The sequence below is a fragment of the Amphiura filiformis genome, chromosome 7 (assembly GCF_039555335.1).
Source record: "Amphiura filiformis chromosome 7, Afil_fr2py, whole genome shotgun sequence".
NCBI lineage: Eukaryota > Metazoa > Echinodermata > Ophiuroidea > Amphilepidida > Amphiuridae > Amphiura > Amphiura filiformis.
The window spans coordinates 6,348,615-6,368,839 of record NC_092634.1 but is presented as its reverse complement, the minus strand read 5'-3'; the positions used below and the strand labels follow the sequence as shown (position 1 = coordinate 6,368,839).

Sequence of the window (20,225 nt, the reverse complement as noted above, 5' to 3'; positions counted from 1 at the left end):
TCGGAGGGAAATCTTAAGCAATAAATATACGTCACTTACACGTCAATTTGAAAATATCAGTTATTGATCGAATTCCTTTATTCATTTTTATTTTTGGATCTTTGGTTCTCAAGTGCCATGCTAAGGTGCTCAGAAGGTGAAGGTGTGTCGGTGTAGGTCATGGGGTGTCATGGTTGGTCAAGAGGTGTCATTGAGAGTAAGTGGATGCCATGGTGGATCAAGGGTTTCATGGTTGATTAGGGGTGTTATACTGGGTCAATCTATAGTTCTTTTTGACGTCGGTGGTCAAGGCCTAATATCATTGGTTAAAGAGATATAGACACTTTTTGTACTTTTGTGCACTTAACCCATCGTTTTAACCAAATATCCTAGAGAGTCGTCAGTGGTCGCATATCTGTAGCATCATTGCTTAATGAGATATATTCACTTTTTGTACTTCGTGTACTTAACCCTCTATCTTTTTAACGAAATATCCTAGAGAGTTGTGCTATATGTCAAACTTTTCGTTTGGTCATAAGGAACAAAAAGTCAGTGGTCGCGTAGCTGTACGATCATTGGTTAATGAGTTATAGTCACTTATTGTACTTTTTGCACGTATCTCTGTATCTTTTTAACCAACCAAATACCCTAGAGAGTCGTGCTATATGTCAAACTTTTCCTCCGGTCGTAAGGAACAAAAATGTCAGTGGTCGCATATCTGTAGGATCATTGGTTTATGAGATATATTCACTTTTTGTACTTAGTGCACTTAACCCTCTATCTTTTTAACCAAATATCCTAAAGAGTCGTGGAACACGGATCGATTGGCGCGAGGTTCATATTGGTGCGCATGCACCAAATATGTATCTTGTCATTTTAGGTTTGCTCTGATATGAAAGGGGGATTCTCTGAAAATGAAGAGACAGATGTGCAATCTATTCTTGACATTTGGAATATTATTGTTTATGTAATTCGGACTGAGACAGATGCGTGCACAATATTAAACCCCTTATTACGTCTGCCAATATCCAATACGAGCGGTCGGGCCGCTATATGCCGTTATTTATTGCGTTTGTGTTATCGAACAAATGATTTCAGCTCTACGTTGGGAGAAATGCCTAGATTTTACTGGATCAAAATGTACAAGAGTGAGAAAAGTGAAAGTAAGGCAGCCAGAATGGTAACTCCTATCAATTACCTTATATATGTTGGAAATAGCTCCGGCGAAAACACATACATAATAGCGATGGATATCGTCAAAGAAAATTTGCCAATTGTTGCCAAAGTCACTTCCAATGCCGAAATGTCTTTCCCGTCACCTAAAATTTATCCAGAAATTAACTATTAACAATTTAGCTATAATTTCGTTCACCTCAACTTCGGTACAGTGGCGTAGCGTGGGTCATCCGATTGGGGGGCACAGACCATGATTGGGGGGCACTGGGTCCGTTTTTTTGGCAATTTTCCTGGGGGATTTTCTAAATTTTGCAGTCGATTGGGGGGGCACGTGCCCCCCCGTGCCCCTATGACGCTACGCCACTGGTTCGGTAGTTACGTCAATTCTTTTTCGCGGTTGCACCGCAAGCGTGCCGACAAACCGCCCATGTATTCGCGCGTGTACACTCAGTGCGTTTAACTTTACGCGCGCGATTCGATACTGCGGCGAGCGAATTACTCACGTACGTCACTACCGACTTGAGGTGAACCAAAACATAAAGCCAAGAGCAAACCGGTGCCCATGTGTGTAGTGAAGCAAACGGGATTATTAAGTGTCTTGACCCAGGACAGAATTATACCATGGTGTGACTCGAACCAGCAACCTTATGATCGGAAGTCCGATCACTTAACCACTGAGACATTGCGCTACTTATATCTCGTGTCTTAATCCTAAATTTATACTCTCAATCCTAAATTTATACAACTCGAGATATTTTCCGAGAAATTGAACAAAATTGAACAACACTTGTACTGAGATGTTAGTGCATTCCATAGTGCCCCACTTCCATAAACCCCACAAATTGGCTTACGGGCCTGCATGATGCGAAGAAAATGGTATAATTTTTCTTGTGATGAGGCGATGGATTTTGTTTATTTCAGAAATTAAAAGATTAGAATGTAAAAACGAAACAGAAAGTCCAAAATGCGACCTGTGTCCTTTTTTCCTATAACTCGAGAACAATACGTCACGAGTAGACTAAACTATTTTTTTTCTGAATCGTTTGGCCAGAATACTTGTGTGTGGTTTTGAACAAAATCTGATTAATTTGGAAATTTGACACATGCATGACCTTTTAGGGCCATTTTTGCCAGTCTGGTATTTCAAGGTCGTCAGCAGATCAGAGCAACCGGACTATTTCTTACTAGTTTCATCAGGTACACATGCTGTAAGTACACAGAAAACACCGGCAATAGAGATAGAAACACTCAAAGTAATTCGACGGCCTATCCTGGAATGGAAAACAAAATAATATCAAAATTAAAACAAAATATCATTGGCTCATTGTATCATATATTAATAAATACTAATGAAAACAATCACTCGCACTTAGATCCCCAAATGACTGATTGCTTCTCCATCGAACCCCAGGTGAAGGTTTGAATTTGAACTTACCATATAAACAAACGTTTCTTCTACACAAGTCCAATTCCCGCTGTAGAAGTAGTGATGTAACAAGACTTATTACCATAGCGATGGTAGAAACACATTGAACTTACCATCTCATCATAAAGTAGTCAACAACGTATGCAGGTACTTCGACAAGACAGAGTAGAAACACATTGAACTTACCATCTCATCATAAAGTAGTCAACAACATATGCAGGTACTTCGACAAGACAGAGTAGAAACACATTAAACTTATCATTTCATCATAAAGTAGTCAACAACGTATGCAGGTACTTCGACAAGACAGAGTAGAAACACATTGAACTTACCATCTCATCATAAAGTAGTCAACAACATATGCAGGTACTTCGACAAGACAGAGTAGAAACACATAAAACTTACCATCTCATCATAAAGTAGTCAACAACATATGCAGGTACTTCGACAAGACAGAGTAGAAACACATTGAACTTATCATCTCATCATAAAGTAGTCAACAACGTATGCAGGTACTTCGACAAGACAGAGTAGAAACACATTGAACTTACCATCTCATCATAAAGTAGTCAACAACATATGCAGGTACTTCGACAAGACAGAGTAGAAACACATTGAACTTACCATCTCATCATAAAGTAGACAACAACATATGCAGGTACTTCGACAAGACAAAGTAGATGTGAGTAGCATCGAACCCCAGGTGAAGGTTTGAATTTGAACTTACCATATAAACAAACGTTTCTTCTACACAAGTCCAATTCCCGCTGTAAAAGTAGTGATGTAACAAGACTTATTACCATAGCGATGGTAGAAACACATTGAACTTACCATCTCATCATAAAGTAGTCAACAACGTATGCAGGTACTTCGACAAGACAAAATAGAAACACATTGAACTTACCATCTCATCATAAAGTAGTCAAAAACGTATGCAGGTACTTCGACAAGACAGAGTAGAAACACATTGAACTTACAATCTCAGTAGGCAATAACGTATGCAGGTACTTCGACAAGACAGAGTAGAAACACATTGAACTTACAATCTCAGTAGGCAATAACGTATGCAGGTACTTCGACAAGACAGAGTAGAAACACATTGAACTTACCATCTCATCATAAAGTAGGCAACAACGTATGCAGGTACTTCGACAAGACAGAGTAGAAACACATTGAACTTACCATCTCATCATAAAGTAGTCAACAACATATGCAGGTACTTCGACAAGACAGAGTAGAAACACATTGAACTTATCATCTCATCATAAAGTAGTCAAAAACGTATGCAGGTACTTCGACAAGACAGAGTAGAAACACATTGAACTTACAATCTCAGTAGGCAATAACGTATGCAGGTACTTCGACAAGACAGAGTAGAAACACATTGAACTTACAATCTCAGTAGGCAACAACGTATGCAGGTACTTCGACAAGACAGAGTAGAAACACATTGAACTTACCATCTCATCATAAAGTAGGCAACAACGTATGCAGGTACTTCGACAAGACAGAGTAGAAACACATTGAACTTACCATCTCATCATAAAGTAGGCAACAACGTATGCAGGTACTTCGACAAGACAGAGTAGAAATACATTGAACTTACCATCTCATCATAAAGTAGGCAACAACGTATGCAGGTACTTCGACAAGACAGAGTAGAAACACATTGAACTTACCATCTCATCATAAAGTAGGCAACAATGTATGCAGGTACTTCGACAAGACAGAGTAGAAATACATTGAACTTACCATCTCATCATAAAGTAGGCAACAACGTATGCATTTACTTCGACAAGACAGAGTAGAAACACATTGAACTTATCATCTCATCATAAAGTAGGCAACAACTTATGCAGGTACTTCGACAAGACAGAGTAGAAACACATTGAACTTACAATCTCATCATAAAGTAGGCAACAACGTATGCATTTACTTCGACAAGACAGAGTAGAAACACATTGAACTTATCATCTCATCATAAAGTAGTCAACAATGTATGCAGGTACTTCGACAAGACAGAGTAGAAACACATTGAACTTATCATCTCATCATAAAGTAGTCAACAATGTATGCAGGTACTTCGACAAGACAGAGTAGAAATACATTGAACTTACCATCTCATCATAAAGTAGGCAACAACGTATGCAGGTACTTCGACAAGACAGAGTAGAAACACATTGAACTTATCATCTCATCATAAAGTAGTCAAAAACGTATGCAGGTACTTCGACAAGACAGAGTAGAAACACATTGAACTTACAATCTCAGTAGGCAATAACGTATGCAGGTACTTCGACAAGACAGAGTAGAAACACATTGAACTTATCATCTCATCATAAAGTAGTCAAAAACGTATGCAGGTACTTCGACAAGACAGAGTAGAAACACATTGAACTTACCATCTCATCATAAAGTAGTCAACAACGTATGCAGGTACTTCGACAAGACAAAATAGAAACACATTGAACTTACCATCTCATCATAAAGTAGTCAAAAACGTATGCAGGTACTTCGACAAGACAGAGTAGAAACACATTGAACTTACAATCTCAGTAGGCAATAACGTATGCAGGTACTTCGACAAGACAGAGTAGAAACACATTGAACTTACAATCTCAGTAGGCAATAACGTATGCAGGTACTTCGACAAGACAGAGTAGAAACACATTGAACTTACCATCTCATCATAAAGTAGGCAACAACGTATGCAGGTACTTCGACAAGACAGAGTAGAAACACATTGAACTTACCATCTCATCATAAAGTAGTCAACAACATATGCAGGTACTTCGACAAGACAGAGTAGAAACACATTGAACTTATCATCTCATCATAAAGTAGTCAAAAACGTATGCAGGTACTTCGACAAGACAGAGTAGAAACACATTGAACTTACAATCTCAGTAGGCAATAACGTATGCAGGTACTTCGACAAGACAGAGTAGAAACACATTGAACTTACAATCTCAGTAGGCAACAACGTATGCAGGTACTTCGACAAGACAGAGTAGAAACACATTGAACTTACCATCTCATCATAAAGTAGGCAACAACGTATGCAGGTACTTCGACAAGACAGAGTAGAAACACATTGAACTTACCATCTCATCATAAAGTAGGCAACAACGTATGCAGGTACTTCGACAAGACAGAGTAGAAATACATTGAACTTACCATCTCATCATAAAGTAGGCAACAACGTATGCAGGTACTTCGACAAGACAGAGTAGAAACACATTGAACTTACCATCTCATCATAAAGTAGGCAACAATGTATGCAGGTACTTCGACAAGACAGAGTAGAAATACATTGAACTTACCATCTCATCATAAAGTAGGCAACAACGTATGCATTTACTTCGACAAGACAGAGTAGAAACACATTGAACTTATCATCTCATCATAAAGTAGGCAACAACTTATGCAGGTACTTCGACAAGACAGAGTAGAAACACATTGAACTTACATCTCATCATAAAGTAGGCAACAACGTATGCAGGTACTTCGACAAGACAGAGTAGAAACACATTGAACTTATCATCTCATCATAAAGTAGTCAACAATGTATGCAGGTACTTCGACAAGACAGAGTAGAAACACATTGAACTTATCATCTCATCATAAAGTAGTCAACAATGTATGCAGGTACTTCGACAAGACAGAGTAGAAATACATTGAACTTACCATCTCATCATAAAGTAGGCAACAACGTATGCAGGTACTTCGACAAGACAGAGTAGAAACACATTGAACTTATCATCTCATCATAAAGTAGTCAAAAACGTATGCAGGTACTTCGACAAGACAGAGTAGAAACACATTGAACTTACAATCTCAGTAGGCAATAACGTATGCAGGTACTTCGACAAGACAGAGTAGAAACACATTGAACTTATCATCTCATCATAAAGTAGTCAAAAACGTATGCAGGTACTTCGACAAGACAGAGTAGAAACACATTGAACTTACAATCTCAGTAGGCAATAACGTATGCAGGTACTTCGACAAGACAGAGTAGAAACACATTGAACTTATCATCTCATCATAAAGTAGTCAAAAACGTATGCATTTACTTCGACAAGACAGAGTAGAAACACATTGAACTTACAATCTCAGTAGGCAACAACGTATGCAGGTACTTCGACAAGACAGAGTAGAAACACATTGAACTTACAATCTCAGTAGGCAACAACGTATGCAGGTACTTCGACAAGACAGAGTAGAAACACATTGAACTTACCATCTCATCATAAAGTAGACAACAACATATGCAGGTACTTCGACAAGACAGAGTAGAAACACATTGAACTTACCATCTCATCATAAAGTAGGCAACAATGTATGCAGGTACTTCGACAAGACAGAGTAGAAACACATTGAAGTAGACATTACCAGTTAATTCTGCACTGTATAATGATAACCCAAAATATACAGTACCAATGACGAACCTATGGCAAAAAGAAATCAATATTAATACTGTAAATGTTTAAAGCATTTAAAATTTTCGCAATTATTGCACGGCTATTTCGTGTCACGAAGTAGTCTTCGACACATTATCGTCTCACAAGTGAATAACACAGACTTGGTTTGATACTGTGCAAGAGAAATAGCCAGAGCTGCTTACACACACACAACTTTCAGTTGATATCACCCTTGGGTGCAACCGTGTATGTAACTATGGGTTTTCAGTGCATAGGGAGTGATAAAGGTTAACATAGACTTTTCTCCGGAAACTCTCTCATTATGAGCATTACGAGTGAGTGTAGATCTGTCACGCTGCAATGATCACGTAGTAATAGCAGGTATGAAACGCCCCAAAAGGAAGAATATCCCTGCACTTTGATCAGCTCGTAATCGGCGGGCCTTATAAACATCGCGGATGAACATCGAAATATTTCATTTTGAGAATTTTCTTGTGACATCTCGCCAGATTATTAATTCAAGTCCTATACTTTGTTTACTTTGTTTATATAGACCAGACAGGTCAACTAATGTCACTCTTAACGTGGGTCTACTTTTCGGCGTAGTGGTAAAAGCCTAGCATTTCTTGCCTATTACGAGCTGATCAAACTATAAATGTGTCACTTTTGAAACGCCCTCTTTTTCCATTCCATTGACGAAATAAGGTGGCATCTTACTGAGTAATGATGAGGCATCAAAATAGAGAGGACAAAATATCCCTCTATTGTTTACTTTATTAATAAGTTATGTTTAGTGTCTTTAAGATATTGCTTTTGTTTTAAGGGGGTTCGAAACGATGTTTCTGGAAAACAGAAACTGAATTTAGAACCATTTGAATAGATTGAATAAGTTAAGCTAAATACACTGAGCAAAATAGTTTTTGTTTGAAGGAAATCGGACATACGGTTGTCAAGATATACATGTTTTTAGTTTCTTTGTATTCTATTGTTTTTGCCAATATATTGATGAAGTTAATGAGGAAAATTGGCATAATGTGCTCATGAATATTCATGTTTGCCAATATTATACCAATATCTTATGAATATACCTTCATACTACTTTTATTTTATATGATTTTGACATGAAACTTTGCCAATGTGTTTCTATGGCCTAAAACATTAACATGTGATTTTCCCGCCCATCTAATTTGCATATTTGCATAATTAATTAACATTAAACTTAAAGCTAATTAATTATGCAAATATGCAAATTAGATGGGCGGCAAAATCACATGTTAAAGGTTGAAGTCATAGAGACACATTGGCAAAGTTTCAGGTTAAAATTCTTAAAGGTAAAAGTAGTATGAAGGTTTATTCGTACAATATTGGGAAAATATTGGCAAAAATTAATATTAATGAGCACATTTTGCCAATTTTCCTCATTAACTTCATCAATATATTGGCAAAAACAATAGAATACAAAGAATCTTTCAACAGCAATATCTCAAAACCGTTTGTCCGATTTGGCTCAAATTTTGGAATTAAGATTATTTTGCATATCTCTCTGCAACAAGTCTATTTTAATCTCAATCAGAGCAACTTGATTTTGCCTTTCGTACCACCTTAAGTGTGTAAGTGTATTCACTTACCAACAGTAACCCATGATTAAAAAGTTTACTAGCAACACCCTGGATTTAAAAATATCCAATAGACTATGTTTCTCTATTGATTGTGCTGTTACAGACGAAGCCGCTGGTATAAACTTCTGATGAGCTATCTTTGTTGATGATTGGTGACCACTTAAACCGTGATGTCCATGTCTACTTGGACTAAACTGTTTGCGTGGAGCAGGCACTGGCTTGTAGATTGCATCTTTGTCAGGTTGTTGTTCTGGAGTTCTAAGTGGCACAACTTCTTCACTTAGTTCTTGCTGACGTGATGTAAGGAATGAAGAAGCGGGAACAGGGATATTATTGAAATCAGCTATTTTAGTGAGGATTTTGTCGGCTTCTTCTACGCGGCCACGTGAAACAAGCCATCGTGCTGACTCTGGAATGAACCTAACAAAAGACCAAATTTAACAGTACATTTAGTTTAACAGTGCATGATTATATTATTAATTAGCCAGTATACCATTTATGAACTTACGTGGCAAAAGATTCATATAACACACATGAATTTCAAATTTCATAGCGGAAAGTGTTACGCGATTTTCTTGTATGACATATGGACTTCGTACATTTGGAGATATCAGCTATCTGCTACTGACCAGAGTACCTCACAAGTAAGGACGAAGTAAGTAATTAAGTAAGGATGAAGAGACACCCAGCACCCCCATCCCTCATACTCACAACCCCATTCACACACACCCCCAACCCCCACCCCACACACATGACACACCCCAATCTACTTCTTACCCATTTCTAACTTACCACCATGCTGGTAGCATGAGTAAACAAATCAGTGAAACCAGCAATTCATAATGACGCCAGTTGGGCAGTCCATAAGCTATGGGACTGACTATTATATCACCTATACCCCGGAAAATGGCACAAATGGAACCAGCGAAGGTTCGTTTCTCGGGAGCAAACATTTCCATAATCATTACTATTCCACAATTCATAAGCCCCTGCAGTGAAAACGGAAATAAAAAAATTGTTAAAATCATTATGTAACATTATAATGTCTTAAGAAACGTCTAAATTTAAGTTTAAATAATAACGTGCAAGTTATAAGACTAGAAATTCCCGCTCTTCTGGCTGGTAACATATTTTAGTTACCATGGTTACCGTAAGAGTAATTCAAATGTAGAGATTAATTTTGTATTCGCGCAAACTGATATTTTACAATCAACAACCCGAAAAAAATTAAGGTATAACACCAGGGCCTTAGCAAGGGTGGCAACGCACCCCAACCCTCCCCCACCACTCCCACACCCCTAAGCGACAAAAAAGGTCCCCTTGTCAGGGGAAATGTTAATATGTACACAAGAAGGTTCAACTTATAACGATAAAGAAACAGTAAACAAAGAGTCAATTTTTTCTTGCTAAACCATTCATTCACATTAACCCAATTTTAGAGGGATTAAATCCATTTTTTGTCCAGTGGAGACCACTGTAGTATATAAAAATTATATCCTTTGCGTACAGGAGCATTGCACAGATGACAATGTCTAAAACGTTGCTGCGTTGACCATTAATCCACTCTGTTCCAATATTGGCTGATGTGTCGTTTCGTAAATCAGACTTCAGCAAGCTGACAGTAAGTAAAACAAATTCCCTTTTGGGGGGAAAATGGACTATTCCAGTTGAAATCCACACCACCCCTGTGGAAGATTTTGGAAATATCTTCAATAGAGGGAGTATGTTTTTCAAATGTAATTGGTCAGGGTTAATCATTTTAAAACCTATACTCCCCCTGTATTATGGCTTTACCTATATCTTCCAGTATTTCAAATGGAAGTTACCCAAATATCTATTCTATTTGAAACTCGTACTCCCTCTGTGGAAGACTTTAGTTAAATCTTCCACAGGGGTAGTGTGGATTTTAAATGGAATAGCCTAAATGCGCACTTTTGGCGTACTCCACATCTCCTCCGTTATTACTTGATTAATCTCACAAAGTATTCACTTTGCATTATAGAACTGGTTCGCAAGTGAAGGCACATAGACCAATATCACAATAAACAATCTACCCCGAACTCATGCTTATACACTACAAAAACAGTAACAGTGTCACAGATTTTGATAGTATAAAACCTGTTCTTACTTTTGTAAACTCTGCTTTTCAAGCACGTAGTAACCTAGATGTTTAATAGTTTAGTTTTATAATTTACTTATTTTCTTTTATATTTTCTATATGTGTATCTTTTGTATAACTTGACTGTACCTATAATATCTTTTGTATAACTTGACTGTACCTTTTGTATAACTTGACTGTACCTATAATAATAAATAATAATTTGACGATCTCCTGAAGAAACCAACTGGCAACCAAGTTGCTAAGCAACAACGAGTTGTACACAGAAGGTCGTCACAACAACATCAGTGTTGATAAAGGAATCTGACAGATTCCGAAACGTCCACAGTAAGTGCTGTTTTATTGGACTAGAACTATGAAATTCGTCTTTATTTTCAATAACAGTCCTGAAGAACATGTTCAGTAATAATAATTGACTGTACCTATTTGTTTGGTGATGTCAATAAAATAACTTGAACAGTAACAACGAACTGGAGGCCCTCATTCTAGTATTAGTAATAGCTCATTATTTTACCTTCCTATTTAGCAAAAGGGTTTTTATATGATAATGCAATGTATTGATCATATAGTGTTATCTGGGAATTCCCAAGATATTTATAAATTGACTGAATTTGTTATTGTAAATCGACTTGAATTTTAAACGTAAATAAAGCAAATAATCAAATTCAATTGCTCAGGAGACATCACACTCCTGATCACACTTGGCTCAAAAATATAATTACAAAAAATGTGTTATTCAAAGAAATACCTGTTCAAAAAATCCGAGTAAAAACCAAAAGATTACGAATACGTAATAATTCCACGCTAACGCCATGCCCAAACCGCTCAAAGCTTCGCCGATCAGTGATATGAACATGATAGGTTTTCTGCCGTAGATATCTGCTAATTGTCCTGATGTAACAGACCCGACGAGAATCCCAGTCATGAAAAGAGACACCGATACTTTAGCTAAGATAGCATCATCACACACTAAGTCAAACTGTAATGTATAAAAGAAATAAAACTTTTATTACGTACTGAATTATACCAACATGGTGCCTCATGGCGCGGCGCGCATCATGTCAGTAGACTGCTGCCTTCATTCGCACCCCGTTGTCACACTTTAGCACGCTTCGTATTTGATATCAGAAAGACATTTTCCTGATATTCAAAATGCAATTCGATATGTCTGATGTGATCCCAGGTCCCACAAACAATACGTGAAAACGTCGCCATCCGAGCCCTTTAAAATGTTTTTAACTACTTCAGATAAGCAATCTACACCACCATAGTTTGAGGGTGTAGTGCATGCAACAAAGGCCTATCTGCAATAGCCATTGCATCGGGCCTGAGATTGGAATTCCAGTTTCCTTTCTCACGAAGTAAGGGCTAAGAGTAAAATTGTACAATTGTGTTTGGGAGTGGCCTTCTCTCTTTCTCTTTTTCTAGCTATTTTCTTCCATTTCTTGCTTTGTTTATCAAAGCTATCTAGGCCAGCATGCATATATTAGCCTACACTGGCTATCCAGGCTTGTGCATTTGTATGAGCTTGGAACGGTCCATGGTTTTCCATGGATTAGCATGTGTTCCTCACGGACCAACCTGGGTAAACAAACAATAACTGCCAGGTGTCATATGCGCCTACAATATTAATGCAGAAATGTCAAATTGTCTATCATTGTCTATATATATATATGATATATGGCAGTTATTGCAGATATGCCTTTCTTGCACCAAACCCTCGATATACTTACATCAGTGACGACACTCTGTTCGCCATGAACTGTCTCAAAATCCCAACCAAACTGACATCTGGTAACATTCTCTGTCACTTCACCATCTTGCACCATGTACATATGACAACTGTCGTACGTTTCTTTCCCTTGATCTAGAAACACTGGGACAGTTTCGTTGACGAAAAATCCATTAGGTGGTGTGCAGTAATATGGCTTAGGTGTGTAGGAAACAAACACCATGCCTATTAGTTGTAGTGTTGTGAAGATAGAGGCCATTAAGTTGAGTATCAAATAGAGCAAGGTTTGGTAGCGACCAAAGTTCCCTAGATAACGTAATGCTTGGTCGAACTCCATTTTTACTGTTGTCACAGAAGTTCATTGGTGTTCTAATGGATAAATCCCAAATAAAATAAATGTACAAAGAAATACACAACTGAAGAAATAACTAAATATAGCATACCTTATTTGCTTGCTATTAAACAAATGGAGGAGGATCCCGGGCACTTCAATTTGAAATGGATATAGGTGTAGGACTGGCACTTTCGCACTAAGGGGCATTCGGTGAGAGCAACATGTAAAAAATATGGGGTCATTGGGTGAGAGCATGATTTTTGCCGGGGGGTCACTCCCATTGTGGCCTGTACACCATCCGCGATAATGAAAACGCGTAAAAGGGTAGTTTTTCGTGGGTAAGCACGATACGCGCGTAACGCGTTTAGGGTGTCAAAAACATGAAAAATTGGAAAAAAGGTAGCAAAATTGCAATTGCTAATACGCGGAAATGAAATTTAGGGTATGAAATTTGATGCAAGGAATAAAATCCCTGTTTAGGGTATTGTTTTAGCCAAGGGTTAAATCCTTGTTTAGGGTGCTTTTCAAAAGTTGATTATCGCGGATGGTGTACAGACCACAATGGGAGTGACCCCCCCCCCGGGATTTTTGGCATTCGGTGAGAGTAAAATGTAAAAAATATGGGGTCATTGGGTGAGAACATTACTTTTTTTAAAAAGGAATCTTTGGGTGAGAGCCGAAACAGCGCCACAGAAACCTCGAAAATTGAATTTCTAGGCTAGTTCCAAATGGCTTCAAATTAATTTGTTTTTTCAAAATAAGTGACAAAATCAGTGATAAATGAAAGTTGCTGTTAAAATTGAACTTGTAAGGGTCTTTGGGTGACAGATCAAATGACACAATTTCAAAATTGCGACTTTGGTAGCTTTAGGTATCAGAGAAAAGCCCATGTTTTTGCTGAATCCCCAGCCCGATCCCCAGCTGAACTATGAAATTGTATCAGCCTATATATCAGTGTATGTTACTAGCTTACTAACTAGCTTACAAACTAACTAACTAACCTTTTGCTCTGAAATGGACATATTTCTAAATGCCACGACGGTATGACCCCATGAGTGGTGTCATATGAAAGAGTAAAATAATATAGACTAAAAATATTTCCACACCAGGGGTGCCACTCATCATAAGACCAGGGTCAATATTCATATGGGTCTTTTTCATATCTCAAAAAGCCAAGAAGGTAAAACCCCCGAGTGGTGTTAAATGAAAGAGAAAAAAGTAAAGAATATAATCAAAAATAATTTCCCCACCGCGGGTGACACTCCTCATAAGACATGGGTCAATATTCATATTTTGGGTCCTTTTCATATCTCGACAATAATAGAATAGTGATTTAAATGGAATTGAATACATCTCTACATCTGAGGGGTGGTGCAATAATTAGGCCTATGTGTACCCCCGGGGTGTTGAATTATCAAAATGGTCTGCCCAAAATCGCTTGCGCCCCCCCCCCATTGGCCGTGCCAAAAAATCCCCCCTTTGGACGTGCCAAAAACCTTTGCCCCCGCCTTTGCCCCCCCCTTCGATCTGCCAAAATGCACCCCCCTACACATGCAAGATATTTGGGAACCTGAATTTAAACCCTTGAGCAGGGAACTAATTTGCATATTTCAACGTGTTCCTAACATTTTCCTACACCTTTTAGGGCGTAATATAGAAACGGTGCCCAAAATATCTGTGCCAAAAATCGCCCCCCCTTTCGACCTGCCAAAAATCGCTTGACCCCCCTATAATTTACCACCCCGGGGATACACATAATTATTGCACCACCCCTGGGTTTGTACTTCATCACTGAGCGATCTAGCGATCGGTTTCTAGCCAATCAGGGGAAAAATATTTATTTACAGGTTGTCGACACTGTGTGACCTGTCAGCATCAGGTCATGAATGTCAGCTCAGTTTCTGAATCCTTCTCCATCCGAAGTGATATCGAACATCCAAATTTAAAGAATATCAGTCAGAACAACATCGGACTATACAGGGTGTAACAATAAAATTTGTACAATTGCATTTTGACTTCTCAGGAAAAAACTAAAACAGTTATGGCACAAATGTTATATGCAATACAATCAGTAATATCTTGGCTAAAAGAAGACGTTTAGTTGGTTTCTTTACTAGCTTGGGTTCAAAAGTTATGTCCGATTAATTAAAACGTCCAGAAAACGTGTTGGGCCACTTTTGCCATTTTGTGCACATCAAGTTTGTACCGCGTAGATATGCTTATCGTGCATTAAACATCAAAGAACTGACACAAAAGAATTATAAGTCGTGTTTCTTCATATAATTAACATGAACTTAATGATAATATGATCTTTCTTTAAAATCTATAAATGAAGTCGTGAAATTTCTTTCAAATTATCTTATAAATAAAGTAACTTCTCATATCCCTGAGATATCGTTGGCAAAACTGAGAACAGTTTTGCATCCATAAGTACAAAACAATAGGATTTTGAAATTAAGTTCAGTTTGGCTTCTAGCTGTTCTGGGGCGACCACTATTGCCAGCATTTCTGTTAACAAATTCCACATATTTCTCATATGTAATTGTATGCCTTGATGGAAGACATGAGTTTGGAAAATGAGCTATAAACAATCTTATGGTTTCTGCTTGACTCCATGTGCTACTGAATGTCACAACCATAAAAATACGCTCTTCCAACGTGAATTGGGATTGAAGTTGTTGAGCTGCAGCCACGATTTCTAGTAAATGAGGTTGTTATGTCAGTGATTAGTTGTGACTTTCAAAAACTCAAGGAGATATTCTATTATGTAATCATTTCTACCACTTCGAATACCCCATTATTTAAAACTACCTACCATAAGAGCATTGTCCATGGTTCCAACTCTATTTAGTCACTTTTGTAACAGTTTAGACAAACGTGGCCCAAGCGGTGTTAAGACTAGGTTACATAATTGGCCATATCTTCACTTTTATACCTTCGATTTTATTGAAACAAAGCTTAGCTGGTGGCTAAAGAAATTATCTTGATAGACATATAAATATCAAACCACAACATAAGCGGCATACTTGTGTAATTCTATTTTCAAAATTGTACAAATTTTATTGTTACACCCTGTACATGAATGTGTGCCCAGTGCCCACCCCACCCCAGTATGCAAAAATGTCTCGCCCAAAATTGCTTGCCCAATATTTGACCTAACAAATATTGTTTCTTCCGGCCCTGATTATTGCACAGTCCCTTACCTCATCTCGGCTATGATCTTCAATGAACCTTTTCTTCAGCAAGATGAAACTTCTATCAGTCCGGCCTGGAATCTATAACGGCAGAGTTGCGGTGTCGATGACGCTGATAATAGGCCTACTTTAGTAAAGGCCTACTGCCAATACCACTACCGGCTCATACATATAGTTCTTCGAGGTACTCGCTGATATTGAAGATTCAATTCATGAAGCCAGAAAAATAGAGCGCAACAAAAGCATTAAATCCAAATAAATGAAACATGTAGGCCTCAACTATACAATCATGCATTACGGTCCATGTAAAATAGCTAGGGAACGGTGTACAATAGCGTTTCAAGCATTGTTTTTGGACTGTGAACTACGCTCAGTCTCCGGACTCAGTCGCCAGGGACGCAAAACGGTAGTTGCATCGGTAATTGTTTCTGTGCTGTTTGCTCTACGGTTCGGGATAGTTCAGGTCAAACAGACCATGGCTATGGCATAGTGATTCAGGGTGAAGTACACGCACAGGTTTGTATGTATAAGGTCAAGTTCATATCATATACACGGATCCACAACATGCTCATCTATCAGGGCACAATTCTTTAACCCCAATACATCTGTACATTCAATGAACGACCTTTGAAAATGTTGGTACAAAACCTCATACTCCTCAACTTGAGGTCAAATTTTTCACTATGATCGTTTAATTGAGGTTATGACTATGTCATTGTGGACGGGGTGAGGCCATAGTAGTACACCCATTAAAAGTTATTATTTAACTGATACAAAATTATTAAAAGTCATCCCCTTGAAGGAAAAAAAAAAAGATACTCTTTTGAAGGGAAAATAAACTAGAGCTAATTGCGCATACACATATACGCGACCTTAGCAATAGCTAATTAACTAGGCCTATGGCTAATTAGCCCAGCTATCTAGCATGCATGCATGTATTAAGGCATATAAACAGCCAGCAGTAGTATAGTATGCTGATTTTACTGAGAGGTCTTTTTTGAAATGCACTGTAATTTGAAATTGACCATAGGGACAATGGGAGCAAGGTTAATTTGTAAGCTCACCTATAGCATATGTGAGTTCAAAAGGTCCAGCAGTTTGGTGTAATTCATTGGAATATACATGTATAGGCCTAACTAGAACAGAAGTTTGACGTATCATATAATTAGGCCAAGTAAAATAAAAACATGTTTCAAGTCCGGGTTTTTGTAAAAAAGGAGGAAGAGGGGGCTTTTTATTTTATATTTTCATGGCAAAATCGGTGTGAATACCCATAATTTGAGCTGTTTTAGCATACACAATAATGCCTGGAAAAAGGAGGAGGCCTCTTTTTATTTTTGTTCTGAGGATATAGGCCGGCCCCTCTCATTTTCATAAAACCTTCCAAAAGTGTTTCTTGTATATTAGCAAGGCTAAAGAAATATTTCTGCTTCCTAGATATATTTTTTGAAAAGTTATAACTGAATAAATATATAATTGAAGAAACCTCAAAAAAGGAAGCGGGAGGGTACGTGAAACATATTTATTTTTTTATTTGGCCTTATAATTATTAATTATATTACATAATTATTTTCCATAGTTGTGAAATCATTTTGTTAACCAAAAATTATTCAATATTCATGTAAATATTTCTGTGCAACTTTGGTCACGCGCTACTAGAGTGCGACTTCCTAAGGTATTTTTCTACATACCGGAAGTAATATCTGCATGACCTTTGACCCCAATGACCTTGGACCCCAATGGGTGAATACAATGTGTAATGTTATCATGCTATATTATAATTTGTGGAATGACTTAGCATTTTTAGTAACAACAGAAAATCAGCATCAGCCATAATGACCTTCGTATGACCTTTGACCTCAAGGCTAATGCATGCGTCAAGTGACATCATCTTGCTGTGTAATTTGTGTAAGGAGTAGCAGTTTTATGAAAAAATAACAGGAAATAACATTTTCGGCCATAATGACCTTTCCATAACCTTTGACCTTGAGTTGGTCACGTGACATTTGTGCCACCAGCTATTGGTCCTGATGACCAAGTAACATTGTTGTACCATATATATTTGCGACAGCAGCAGCATTTTAGGGTATTTGGTCATATACCGGAAGTATCCCCTTAATGACCTTTGACCCCAATTCTGAACATTAACTTTTAGACACTGGGTATAGCTGATGCATGTACCCAAGTGCCATCATCGTGCTGTATAATTTGTGGAAGAAGTAGCATTTTTAGTGAAATCACGTTTTTGGCCATTGACAGGAAGTGGATGACCTTTGACCTGAAGTTGATCATGTTTCATGTGTCCCCCCACCCAATGGTCCTAATGCCCAACTATGGTCAACATGGCTCAAAGCATATGGCTACGGTGGCTCATTATAAGATTGACAGAAAGAAAGAAAGAAAGAAAGAAACAAAGAACTTGACAGAAACAGACCTTAGCAATTTTGCAAATTGCTAAGGAACAATTTTGCAAATTGCTAAGGAAATATACTCAAGAACTATATAATAAGGCCGTATAAAATTAATGTTTTGGTTCTCGTTCAGAGAAATTTCATGAATTGATGAGGGAGGGTGAGTTTTTCTCCTCAATGTATTAGGCCTAAATAAAGCAAAGTATGCAAGAATACTTTGATTAAAGCGACGGAAAAACGACGGAAAAAACCGGGGAAAAAACCCTGTTCTATAAGGACGGACATACACTATACAGGCCTTTGGCATATATGTGTACCCCGCAGTGGTAAATTATCGGGGGGCAAAGATTTTTTGGCAGGCCAAAAGGGGGCGGGCGAGCATTTTTTTGCAGGTCGAAAGAGGGGGGGGTCAAGTGATTTGGCAGGTCGAAAGGGGGAAAGCGATTTTTGGCACAGATTTTTGGGCCCCGTTTCTATATTACGCCCTAAAAAGGTGTAGGAAAACGTTACGAACACGTACAAGTATGCAAAATTTCCTGCATATTGAATTGCATTCTGAATACGAGGAATGTCCTTCTGATATCAAATAATTGGCGATATAAGGGGTGGTGCAATTATACCCCGGGGTGGGGGGGGGGCAAAGATTTTTTGGCAGGCCAAAAGGGGGGCAAGCATATTTTGGCAGGTGAAAAGGGGGTCAAGCGATTTTGGCAGTCGAAAGAGGGCAAGCAATTTTTTTGGCACATATATTTTGGGTACCATTTAATATTACGCCCTAAAAAAGCGTAGGAAAACGTTAGGAACACGTTCAAATATGCAAAATTTCCTGCTCGCTGCGCTCGCATTATATGATAAGACAATTTAAGGTTTTAAATTCGGGTTCCCCAAAATCTTGCATGTGTAGCCTAAGGGGGGGGCAAAGATTTTTGGCACGTCAAAAGGGGGGACAAAGGTTTTTGACACGTCGAAAGGGGGGGCAAAGATTTTTGTCACGGCCAAAGGGGAAGCAAGCGATTTTTGGCAGACCATTTTGAGAATTCACCACCTGGGGGTACACATAATTATTGCACCACCCCTTAAAGAGGTGGTGCAATTATATGGGGGGCAAAGATTTTTGGCAGGCCAAAAGGAGGGGGTCAAGCGATTTTTTGAGTTCCCAAAATCTTAGTGTGTAAAGGGGGGGTCGAGCAAAGAATTTTGGCACGTCAAAAGAGGGGGCAAAGGTTTTTTTGTGTTGTTTAAGGGGGAGAGGAAAATATTTGGCACGGCCAAAGGGGGGCAAGCGATTTTTGGCAAACCACTTGAAAATTCACCACCCGGGGGTACACATAATTATTGCACAGCCCCTAATACACATTTTACGGCAAATTATTAAAATTGATATTTTTTTTCATAATCCTCGAGTACAATTTGCAAATCTAATGATATGTAGGCCTACTTAAAAGGGTATGTAGCTGGGAGCAAAAGCCGACGATCACTTGAAAATTTCACCTCAGTTTCGTATTGAAGATACACATTTTTTTCAAAGAGACCTAAATATTTGAAAAAATAAGGAACAATTTTCAAATGATTGTCGGCTTTCCCTCTCTTTAAATACTTCGAAGACTGTACTGTTAAATGTCAAAAATATCCATTTTTAATAATTTGCCCTACAATTTGTATTATATCGCGAATTTCAAATCTAAATTATCAGAAGGACATTCTTTGTATTACTGTAACTATTCAGAATGTAATTCGATATGTCTGTTGTGCTCTCATATCCCACAAATATATTGTGCAAACGTTGCTATTTAGGAAACGGGTCCACTTTT

The 20,225-nt window shown here is 38.1% G+C and overlaps 1 protein-coding gene across 1 annotated transcript; it reads right to left on the bottom strand.

Annotated features, from left to right (window-relative positions):
• Nucleotides 1-2,329: 2,329 nt before the first annotated feature.
• On the bottom strand, nt 2,330-12,812 carry LOC140156587 (solute carrier family 22 member 21-like). Its single transcript, XM_072179524.1, has 6 exons — nt 12,477-12,812; nt 11,528-11,722; nt 9,417-9,613; nt 8,634-9,044; nt 6,898-7,032; nt 2,330-2,426 (listed from the first exon to the last, which is right to left on the bottom strand). Exons 1-6 carry the CDS (start codon nt 12,810-12,812, stop codon nt 2,330-2,332), a joined length of 1,371 nt encoding a protein of 456 aa, XP_072035625.1.
• Nucleotides 12,813-20,225: the final 7,413 nt, after the last annotated feature.